Source organism: Cicer arietinum, chromosome 1 (genome assembly GCF_000331145.2).
Source record: "Cicer arietinum cultivar CDC Frontier isolate Library 1 chromosome 1, Cicar.CDCFrontier_v2.0, whole genome shotgun sequence".
Classification (NCBI taxonomy): domain Eukaryota; kingdom Viridiplantae; phylum Streptophyta; class Magnoliopsida; order Fabales; family Fabaceae; genus Cicer; species Cicer arietinum.
In genome coordinates, this window is record NC_021160.2 from 14,126,504 (window position 1) to 14,139,038 (window position 12,535).

Consider the following 12,535-nt stretch of genomic DNA (forward strand, 5'->3'; position numbering starts at 1 on the left):
ATATATTAAACAAAAAATATTTTTATAACAAAATAATTTAAAAAAAATATGAAACAAACATTCTTTAAACCCAAAAACATAATTATTGGTTTCAAAGAATAGATTTTTTTTTTTTTTTAAAACAAACGCACCAATTATTATCTCTCAAACAAATATGGAATGACTACTGAGTTATTGACTAATTGAATGACTACCGAATATGGAACGACTATCAAATACGTAATGGCTACCGAATATGGAATTGAGTGATTGCCTAATTAATAGAATTTAAATATGAAACAATATTATTAATATAATAATAAAAAAATAATATTAATAAATAATTAAATATATATAGGCCGGCCTATCAGGTCTAATATGCTTTTTTATAAGCCTGAGCCTGACCTATTTAAATAAATAGGCTTTAAAAATAGCCTGAGCCTAACCTTTTTATTAAATAGGCTAGACCAGACCATAAGTAGGTCAGACCATAGACCCCTGCTGGACGGCCTAGCCTATTCCCATCCCTACTCTCACGACGAGTCACGATTACTGATAGTATTATTCTACTATTGTATTCTATTACTATATTTATTGAATAAAAATAATAAATGTACCTATTTATATATGTGTTTCTCAACAAATGTATGAGTTTTTAAAATTCCACCAGTGTTGCAGTTATGTAGATTTTTTTTTTCTTCCTATTTTGTCGACACACAAAAATATTAAGTTTAATTACAATTTTAGTTTTTTACTTTTTACAAACTCATAAAATTAGTTCTGTTATTTTAAAATATATATAATTGCTCATACGGTCCTTTAACTTAATTTCAGATAACACTTCAGTCATTTATCTTTTTGTTTTCTTCCTGATTTGGTTATTTATTTAATTTTAAGTAAACAATTTGATCTTTTATGTTTTAAAATGTTAACAATGTTATCATTATTTTATAAAAATTCATCAAATTTTTAAATAAAAATCATAAAATTAACTATCATCTTCAATATAATGCAAATTTCTTCAAATTTATAACTCAAATCTTCGAATAAACTCATATTTTTATTCTTTATATTTTTGAATTTATGTAATAACATTAAAAAAAACACCAAATCGAAAAAAGAAAGATAAATGACTGAAGTGTTATATAAAATTAAGTTAAGAGACGCATGAGCAATTGTGCCTTTAAAATACAATAGTTTTGGTCACTCCCTAAGATTTTTTTACTAAAAAGTATGTGACCTATTTTAAATGATGTTGCATATAATACAATGATGTTTAATGATTAATCCCCTTGAAGTTACAATAAAATTCTCTAAAAACTCTAGTTTCAATTTCAGAAATAATTTATTTTGTAATTTAATTAATAACAAATAAATAACTAACAAATTTATATACTTGTACATCATAAGATCTAACGTGACGTCATTTAAAGAATATCAAATCATTAATTTTTAGTTAAAAAAATCTAAAAGAGTCAGATTTTAAAATAGGAGGACCAATTATATGAATTTGTGAAAATATAAAACTCTCTAAATACTCTGTTTTCAACTTCTAAAATAATTCATTTTTGTAATTTAATTAATAATATATTAATAAATTTATATAGCTCAACATCATGAGATCATATGTCACGTCATTTAAGATATATCAAATCATTATTTTTTTTCGTTAAAAAGTCCGAGAGAGACACCAAAATTGTTGGATTTTAAAATATGAGGACCATTTTTTTAAATTGGTGAAAATAAAAGAACTAAAACTGCAATTAAATAAAAATATTAATACATAATTTTTTTAATATATTAACAAATAAATAAAATATATAAAAAAAATTTATTAAAAAAAACTATTAATACATCAGTGCATAAAAAAATAATTACAATATATCAATTTTAGGAATTTATTATTAGATACCAATATCCTTAAACACAAATATCATTACATCCGTCTCTATATTCATTAATTAACAAATAATTAAAATATTCATTACTTTTATCTGCAAGTACCCGTTAAGCTCTACTTCGTGTACGTTAGAGATTTTATCCACATATTAGTAGATACTGTTTTTCCCCATCTCTAATTTAGAGTCAAAGAATAAGTAATAAAAAACTTGAATGCCATTTTAGTCCTTTTTATTTTTATTGTACCACATGATTTCAATCATCCTATTAAATGAATATCTACCATGATGCATGATCAAGGTTTACTCAAACTCTATACTGGAAAAAGGAAGAGTAAAAATAAAAATAAGACAGACATTCAATTAAAAATATCAAAGGTGTAAACAAAAAACTCATTATGTTTCAAATTCTAAAATTAGCAACAACATCACATGAATGACATTAAAAAAATAATAGATGCGTTTGTTTCAGATTTTTTAATTAAAAAATTTAATTTTTTAAATTAAAAATTATTTTTTATTGTTTGAATGATATTTATTTCACATTTTAATAAATAATGGGAGACCACATGGACCACTGGCTACAACAAAATGGCAACTACCGATGGCCCAAAACTTAATGGTAAAACTGAGAATACAATTAAGCACATTACCTTGCAATGGAGAAAAGAAATCTTCTCGAGAACTTTAGTGAATTTTAAGGAAATGTCATAAACTTGTGGGAGGATATTAGTTGGTATCAAGTAAAAAGACTAAATAAAACAATTAATTTTTTTTTTTCATTTTCTATCATGTTATTTATTTTAAATTTGTCCTTCTTAACGAGGATTTAAAATATGAATGAAGAATAGTCACCAAATCAATTTTCCTAAGATTAGGATTGTATGCATTTAAGCAATCGGATGTCGATAATCATTTGACTAAAATTCAAAAGTTTTGATTTAAGATATGTATTTTAAAATATAAAATAAAAATTAAGGGTTTGTATTTTTTGTTGTTGCTTTGCTGTTATGTACTTTTTTTTCCTTCTTCTTAGCATTGTATTTAATCTAGCGCTTTAGCATTCCACCAAAAGTTAAGAACTTATTATGGCACCTTTGTAAGCATTGCTTTCCTATTAGAGTCACAATTCAATAGAAAGGAGTAAATTTCTTATTGTGTAACCAAGAAGCCGAGGAAGCATTCATATCTTTTCAATTGCCCTAACAACAATAGTATATGGCACATAAGCTCTTTTTCTCATGTTATCAGTGATGGTAGGGGTCTAGGTTTTAGTCACTTATATTAATTGGTTTATGAAATTAGTTTTCCTTTTTAAAAGGCGATATTTTTTTGTTCTTTTTTTAATTTTTTAATTAAAAAATGCTGATGTGATATACTTTAAATATTATGTTATATGATAAAATGTGAAATGATTAACACCTATAAAATCGAAATAATACATCTATAAGAGCTTAACTTTTAACTTTAATTTTTTTCTTCATATTTATAATTTAATTAATGACATACGAATAATTAATGCATCTGGATAATTATACATCATGGAATTATATCTCATTATTTAAAATACATCAAATTATTATTTTTTAATTTAAAAATATGAGAGATGAACCAAAATTATCGACTTTTAAAATAGAGATCAATTTTATTAATTGGTAAAAATAAAAAACCAAAATTAAAATTAAGTTTTTTTATTTTATTTTTATTTTTATTTATTTTAATTTGTTAAAAGAGAAATGAATGAGGTTGGTGATATGCTATTGCTTAAGTCGACTATATTCAAGCATCCTTGTCATATTTTGGTAGAAATACCAAAGCCAAATCCTAAATAGACCACATTTACAATTCGTCCACAATGCCTGTAATTATTAGCCATTAGATTAACTGATTCTCATAGTAACATGCTATACCTTCCCACATCTAATCATTCTTCCAAATGCGAAAACCCCACGCCGCCTTAACATCTATGCGGCAACACAACTGACCACCGTGTCTTTCCCGTCAGCACCACCTTCCATGTTAAGTGACTGACTACTCATCTTTAGAGAGACACTAAAAGGGTACCCTTTCTTTCTTTCTTTCTTTCTTTCTTTCTTTCTTTCTTTCTTTGCTTTTGTTCTTGTGTATGTTTAATTCACTCCAATTGTGGTATATTAAAGATGAAAAAAAAACGAATTAATTTTTTTTTTATGGATCTTTCAATTTCATATCTCCTTCTAACTTTCCCCTTTTATCTCATTCTTGCAGGGATGTTGATTTTGCTCCTCATTCTTGTATTGTCTATGAAAGACAAAAAGGAAAAGGGAAGATGGTAGAAGAAGAAGAAGAAGAAATTATTAAGTGCAGAGGGTGTACCGTAATATTGTGAGGTATAGATTAATCCAAGGGTTCCCTTTACCAGTAATAGTATCTTAAAATGAATTATGGTGTATGCAGCATAAGAGAGAGAACTCTCCTTTAATATAATTTGTCTTCAATTGGTTGCACCATAAAGTTGGTCCTAGAGGATTCAAGTCAAAGCAATAATCATATTTTAGTTTTTTGTTTTTGTTTTAATTTGAGAGGTCCTACTATTAACCCCACATATTTAATATTTCTAACAACTTCTTACGTGAAAATTATTGTTTTTGTTTTATTAATTAATTAAAGAACCATTATGTAACAACTCTTCTTATATGTTAACTCATCTTGCTCTAATGCTATAAGAAAATAAAAACTATTCTTAGCCATTTTTAAATATTAAAGGTATGTTTGCAAAAGATAACAAATAGGATAACATTATTCAAATAAAAAAAATATTTTGGTGAAACAATTATATATATATTTTTTAAATTAATTTGTAATATATTTTATTTAATAAGTTAATAAAAAATATTAAAATTTTTTAATAATTTTAAAAAATTATTGACACTACTAAGTAAATAATTTTAATTTAAAAATATCACGACAAATTAAATATATGTGAGATAAACAAAATAAAGATATAATATATGTTATATTTAAACACTTGAAAAAATTTATATTGAATATTAAAAAAATTAAATTAGTATTCATATTTTTGTATATTTTAATAATAATTTTATTTTTAAATATTCTATATCAATTGTTTTTATATTTTTAGATTATATAAATTACAAAATTACCTATGTGATAAAATCATACATATTTTTTAAAAATGAATAATTTGTATATGTTTTAATTTATATCAAATTATTATTTTTTTTTGTTTTTTAATTGATATTTATATTTTATTAGATTTCAAGTTTTGTATATTTTAAATTATATGATATAAGGCTAAATCAATATATTATTTACTATTCTTATTATATTATACTGGTTTCTAACTTACCTCAAATTTACGATAAAAATTTAAATTAACAAGAGATGATATGATAAATTTCAAAATTAACTTATAACTAGATGTTAACTCGCGTGTTTCGCGAATATATTTTAATTTAAGTAGATTCTTTTTAAAAATTATTATAAAGTTTTATGTCTCAATTGTCAAATGATTATTGATATAGTAGTTATATCAATAATATATATTCAATTTTATATGCAATTTATAGAAGAGAAGTACCATTGTGAGACGAATGTCGTTAGCAAACACACCCAACAATAAAAGTATAAAGTCAAAAAAATGTATTGAGTAGTAACGTGGAATTAATGTGAAAGATGTTGGGCAAACGTTATGAAATAATAATGTGACGTTATGAAATAATCATGTGGGATTAATTTAAAAAATTATGTAATAATGTGACATTATGAAATAATAATGTGAGACTAATTTAGAAAATTTTGAGTAGACAAATAATATTTAAATAGGAGATATACTATAAGATAGTGGACGATGTATAAAATCTGTGGAAAATTTATTTAGAAATTGAGTAAGTTGATTAATGCACACAAAAAAAATAAAAACATATTGAGTAGTAATGTGGAATTAATGTGAAAGATGTTGGACAAGAAATAATAATTTGACATTATGAAATAATAATATGGGATTGATTTAGAAAATTTTGAATAGACGTGAATGAGTCGATAAAATATGATATAGTTATCATATCATGTCTTTTATTTATTGTGTGTACCAAAGTGATCCTTTAGCAGCATTCAATGGATATGTTATAATGGATTTAGTAGTTCCTTGTGAAGAATAAGGTAAGTTGAGAAAGGAAAAGAAAAGTAAAATGGGTCCCATACATTACTCCCTTCCTCTTCCTATCCTTCTCTAAATCTATATAAAGTAGTTGCATTTTTATTCCATTCACTTCAACTCACCCATCAAACCAACACACTTCACCTTATACCAAAACAACTTCTCTCAATAAAGGTATAAAGTAATTGACAAAATTGTCAACAAGCAAAAAACTTGAAACCGTTAATGTTTCAAGCAAAAGTGAAGAAACAAAAGACACTGTTGGTTTGAGAGAGTTTTGAGGAATGGAGAGTTTAACAAGGTGGAGAAAGTTTTATATGGTTATAGGATTGGTGTTGTTTTTGTGTTTGTTTGTTTTTTCTGTCACAGCTTCTGTGACTTATGATCATAAAGCTATTGTAATTAATGGACAGAGAAGAATTTTGATCTCTGGCTCTATTCATTATCCAAGAAGCACACCTCAGGTACACTCCATCAAACATGATGCATCAAATTACTATTTTTTTTCAATAATTTGTTTCATTTTTCTATAATTCATTTATGTCGTGGACTCGCCAAGTGTTAAGGACTATGAAACCTGGATTCTGTAAAATGGGAGAAATATCTTTGCTGGATACGTTTGAGTTCGAGTTTACATTGGATCACTCAGTTTAATTTCGATTGCGCCGATGGTCTAGACAAAAAAGAAATAAAATTTGATCAAATAATGTTTCATAATGCAGATGTGGCCAGATTTAATTCAAAAGGCCAAAGATGGAGGTGTTGATGTTATTCAGACATATGTGTTTTGGAATGGACATGAGCCTTCTCCTGGAAATGTAATGAATTATATTTATTTTCAATTTATACGGGTCTTTTTCAATTTCTATATCATATATTTTGTTTTTTTCACTAATTCATGTTTTATAAAAATGTTGAATTTTTTCAGTATTACTTTGAAGATAGGTTTGACTTGGTTAAGTTTGTCAAGGTGGTTCAACAAGCTGGCCTTTATGTTAACTTGCGTATTGGTCCCTACGTTTGCGCTGAATGGAACTTTGGGTAATACTCCCTCCGTAACAAAATATAAACAGAATTCAGTCAACAAAAGTTGATGTATTTGGTCTAAAATTTGCACCAAATACATCAACTTCTGTTGACTCACTTTTGCTTATATTTTGTTACAGTAGTAATTTTAACGATGTTTTATGAGAATAGAAACATTCTTAGCAATTACTCAAAGGTGACATTTTCTGTTTTTTATGCAGGGGATTTCCTGTTTGGCTAAAGTATGTACCAGGTGTTGCTTTCAGAACAGACAACGAGCCGTTCAAGGTTGGAGTTTTTTTTCTTTTCAATTTGGTAGTTTCATTAATTAATTCTAATGATGATTTGTTAATAATTGATTGATTACAGATATTTAATTAATTTTCTAACTAACCGTCCAAATTTTTTGTCATGATGTTTGTATGTTAGGCAGCAATGCAAAAATTCACTGCTAAGATTGTCAGCATGATGAAAGCAGAGAATTTATTTGAAAGCCAAGGTGGTCCAATAATTATGTCTCAGGTAAATAAAGAAAATTGGTATTTAAATATGTTCTCTTATTTATGTTATTTTAGGTAACATTTCTTCTTTTTTTTTTTTTACTATAAACTTTTTTATGGCAGTTCTTTACTATAGAGTTTATGCAGTCAATTATGTATAATAAACTGTGATGCTTAATTTGGCAGATTGAGAATGAGTATGGACCTGTGGAATGGGAAATTGGTGCTCCTGGAAAAGCTTACACCAAATGGTTTTCTCAAATGGCCATTGGTCTAGATACCGGCGTACCGTGGATTATGTGTAAGCAAGAAGACGCTCCTGATCCTATTGTAAGCTTTTCTTCCTTTTTCATAAATTTGATCAAAATAATTTGTGTGTTGTGTGGCTTTGAAGTGTCTTTTTCGTTAAAATTCTTATCCTGTTCCTTTAAATTTATGACTTATTTAGTGGTGGGGTTTATAATAGTGTTATGCTTATTTTGTTTGTGCTAAGGTTGTTGCTTTTACTATGCCATGATATTTTGATGTTCTATTATCTTCTACACTTTTACTATTTTTTTCATAAGAAAAAGAAAATTAGAGAAACTGTTAAGATTTAATTTCAAATTCAACTTTTTGTAAAGTGAATCATGTGTTGATTCTTCTCTCTTGCATTTTTTTCTTTCTTATCTATATTTACTGTGTTCTGTAGATTGATACCTGCAATGGATATTACTGTGAAAACTTCACTCCCAACAAGAACTACAAACCCAAAATGTGGACTGAAAATTGGTCTGGCTGGTATGTCATACAAAATAATGTTACCTTTAAGGCCGGAAATATTTCATTTGGGGTCCTTTATTTAATTTCGTGCTTCATATTTTTCAGGTACACTGATTTTGGGAGCGCCGTCCCTTATAGACCGGCACAAGACGTGGCATTCTCAGTTGCAAGATTCATACAAAATCGCGGCTCATATGTTAACTACTATATGGTATTTTTATGTTATCTCTCTGCATAATATTTGATTTGTTCATTGTGAATAATAATACTAATAGGTTACAAATATATGTTCTGAAAACTTCGATTTGTGTCTAATAATATCAAATATTTGATTCCAGTACCATGGTGGAACTAATTTTGGAAGGACATCTGCTGGCCTTTTCATTGCCACAAGCTATGACTACGATGCACCTATTGATGAATACGGTATGCAGTAGTAAGGTTTAAATTTTTTACGTGTTTTGAAGGATGACTCTTAAACACATTAAGATCTTTTCAAAACATAAGAAAGCTTTTTGCACTAATCTATGTTTGTTCAACTCTACCATTATATCAGGACTTCTAAGTGAACCAAAATGGGGGCATCTAAGAAATTTACATAAAGCAATAAAGCAATGTGAGCCGATTTTAGTGTCTGTGGATCCGACGGTGTCATGGCCAGGAAAAAACCTTGAGGTAATATCCATGAGCTGGTTCACTATAAAAGGCACAATATTATTACTGTGTCGAAGATTCATTCGATCTATTTTGTTAATGCAATGTTAGGTACATGTTTACAAGACGAGCACTGGTGCCTGCGCTGCATTCCTTGCAAATTATGACACCACATCTCCGGCAAAAGTTACATTTGGAAATGGCCAATACGACCTACCGCCTTGGTCTATCAGTATTCTTCCTGACTGCAAAACTGCTGTTTTCAACACTGCAAAGGTAATATGAGACTGCTGAATATGTTAGCATAAGTTTTGAATTTTAATTTTTGTTTAATGAAGGTTTATATGCTGAAATCATTTATGCAGAAATCAATGTCACTGTGTGTTTGGATTAGTTTCGTCAAAAGTGATTTTGAACAAACTTGATTTTTTATAAAATTGATTTTCTTAAAATTAAGTTTGAAGTGAACAGCTGCAAACATTTACAAAGTTTGAACTGAGCACAAATTCTTTGCATTTACTATGTGAAGGTCTTTTTTGAAATGCGAACATTTGCAAACATTTACAAATTTTATCCAGGTTGGTACAGTACCAAGCTTCCATAGAAAGATGACTCCTGTGAGTAGCGCATTCGATTGGCAGTCATACAACGAAGCACCCGCCTCGTCCGGTATAGATGATTCCACCACAGCAAATGCACTTTTGGAGCAGATCAAGGTGACTCGCGATTCTTCAGATTATTTGTGGTATATGACAGAGTAAGGATCTTTCAACTTCTCAAACTTCTTAAACACAATACATAATTCGAATGTCTCTTTGAGTATTTATTGATATATTTAAAAATTCTTGTTCAGTGTCAACATTAGTCCTAATGAAGGTTTTATAAAGAATGGTCAGTATCCTGTTCTTACTGCAATGTCAGCTGGCCATGTTCTGCATGTTTTTGTTAATGGTCAATTTTCGGGTGAGCGGCTCTTTCGCTTATCACTTTCTCTATGAGAAAAATTTCAACTTTACTTTATTTTAGATATTCACCTTTTGTATGAATTCAGGAACTGCTTATGGAGGATTGGAGAATCCTAAATTAACATTTAGTAATAGTGTAAAGCTGAGGGTTGGAAATAACAAGATTTCTTTACTTAGTGTTGCCGTCGGTCTCTCGGTTAGTTTTCTTTCTAATATCACATTTTATATGTGACATTGTTTTATTTACTTTTTAATAGTATATTTTAATCATTTTCTATGTTCAAACTAATACCAGAATGTTGGCTTGCACTATGAAACATGGAATGTTGGTGTCTTAGGCCCGGTAACGTTGAAGGGTCTAAACGAGGGGACAAGAGACTTGTCTGGACAGAAATGGTCTTACAAGGTCTGTCATCTAGTATATTCATAGCTTAAAAGAAATAGTCAAACAACATCATAGAACTGAAATCAAGACAGCAAAATGAGATATTAATTGTTAATATACTCCCTTTATAACAAAATATAAGACAGCAAATTTGGACCAGATATTGAAATACATGTAGATTCTTGCATATATTTTGTTACAGAGGGAGTAAGTTGAAAATTAATCGCTGTTGATGCAAAGATTGATGGTGAAATACAAATATCTGCAATTCTTGGATAGATAGGAATGCATAATATTGTTGAATATTGAAAAATGTGGATGGAATTAGCCTAAGTAGACACTGAGAAAATATTTTATCATTACTTATGTACTATGTTGAGCATATTTTATATGTTTTTTTCCATCATCTTGAGAAGCACAGCAGTAAAGTTAATGTTATTGGACAGATTGGACTGAAAGGGGAAACCTTGAACCTTCATACCTTAATTGGAAGTTCCTCTGTTCAATGGACAAAAGGATCATCGTTGGTGAAAAAACAACCTTTGACTTGGTACAAGGTAATAATGACTTTTCTACAAATATACTCCCTCCAAAATAAAATATAAACAAAAATAGTATTTGAAAATGTTGATACTTTTTTTTGCTTATATTTCAATCAAGAGTAATATTACAACTGTGTTACTATTATAGATGATCAACTGAGTCTGCATGAATTATGAGTGATCATTTTTAATGTTTCAATGTTGTTAGGCAACTTTCGACGCCCCCGCTGGCAACGATCCATTGGCGCTAGATATGAGTAGCATGGGAAAAGGTGAAATATGGGTAAATGGTGAAAGCATTGGTCGGCATTGGCCGGCATATATAGCACGTGGAAGTTGTGGTGGTTGTAATTATGCCGGAACGTTTACCGATAAAAAATGCCGAACAAGCTGTGGACAACCCACCCAAAAATGGTAAGAATCCATATAATTCACTTAACAACAATGATGTAAGTACTTGGAGATCATGAGATCCTATTTTCTTCTTTTGACAGGTATCATATTCCTCGCTCCTGGGTGAACCCAAGAGGGAACTTCTTAGTTGTGCTTGAAGAATGGGGAGGCGATCCTTCTGGAATTTCATTGGTGAAAAGAACATGAAGTGTGCTCATTTGATTCTATTGAAAAGGTATTGCAACGATCTGGTTTTAAAAAACGGTCCACTTCCATGATTGTGGCCGCACCATCAATGTTTTTATGTTTTTGAAACTGCAATTAAGGTTGTATCAGCAGCATTTGACCGCAATTCTCCTTAATATCAAAGAATGCATTCATGTCTGCGATTTAAAACCATGATTTTAGCTATTACATTTTGTACTTAATTTTGTAATGTATCGCTCTTCTTCATAATCATTTTTTCTGCTGCTTATTATTTTTCTTGCAGTTTTTTTTCTTTGCAGAACTGCATTTGCAAGAAATAGTACCAAGTAAATGTGGTTCAGAATATAAAGTTATTCAAGTACATTGATGCTCCATCTTTTCTAGTAGTTCAGGTTTACACCAAAAGATTGCCAAAACAACTTGGCAAAAAAGAAAGATATTTACACACATACACAAGAGAAATTTGATGCAGAAATGATGTATAGTGTATACTGTACATAGCCAAACAATTCTGCTGAATAATATTGTTTTATGTATTATTGAGCCGATATACATAAATCATAAATATTTGAGATTGACACACAAAATGTGTGTCAGTGTCACTAGCTACATTCTGCCAGAAATAAATAAATTTGTTTCAACAGTGGAGTTATGTATTGAACAAATTGAAAGTATGTCTTTTCTTTTTACATAATAACTTTTGTTCTACTAGTTATATGTATATATATGTTGGTTCCTACCGGAAGAGAAATTATACGGTGGACCACTGTTTAAAAGTCATTCGAAACTCTAATAGTGGTCGATGACATTCTTTGAAAGTATAATTTAACGATACTCATCGTCCTTACGGATAAAATGGTGACCTGATTGGTGACGGTTGACGAGTTGAGTTTTGTGGGAATACATTCCTTATGATTTATTTTTTCGAACGAACATCGATAGAGTCATTGTCTCAATCGTAAAAATCAAAAAGACCGTTAAATTATACTTATGACGAGAGTTGTGGTTTGTCTTAGTGTTTTGAATGTCTTTAAGTACTCGTACATAATATTAAAGTGGTCCACC

The 12,535-nt window shown here is 28.9% G+C and overlaps 1 protein-coding gene and 1 long non-coding RNA gene across 2 annotated transcripts; both read left to right on the plus strand.

Moving 5' to 3' along the window:
* Positions 1–3,653: 3,653 nt before the first annotated feature.
* On the plus strand, positions 3,654–4,574 carry LOC113784162 (uncharacterized). Its single transcript, XR_003470181.2, has 2 exons — positions 3,654–3,937; positions 4,125–4,574. It is a non-coding gene; the product is annotated as an uncharacterized lncRNA (long non-coding RNA).
* Positions 4,575–6,168: 1,594 nt separating this feature from the next.
* LOC101500381 (beta-galactosidase) lies at positions 6,169–12,144 on the plus strand. Its single transcript, NM_001279204.1, is given in 19 exon segments — positions 6,169–6,500; positions 6,759–6,854; positions 6,965–7,077; positions 7,284–7,350; positions 7,492–7,584; positions 7,749–7,892; positions 8,254–8,342; positions 8,430–8,535; positions 8,663–8,750; positions 8,881–8,999; positions 9,090–9,254; positions 9,557–9,735; positions 9,832–9,941; positions 10,030–10,139; positions 10,239–10,349; positions 10,775–10,885; positions 11,079–11,284; positions 11,365–11,498; positions 11,754–12,144. Coding segments are annotated over 18 exon segments (2,193 nt in total). The 5' UTR covers positions 6,169–6,320; the 3' UTR covers positions 11,471–11,498; positions 11,754–12,144.
* The last annotated feature ends 391 nt before the right edge of the window (positions 12,145–12,535 follow it).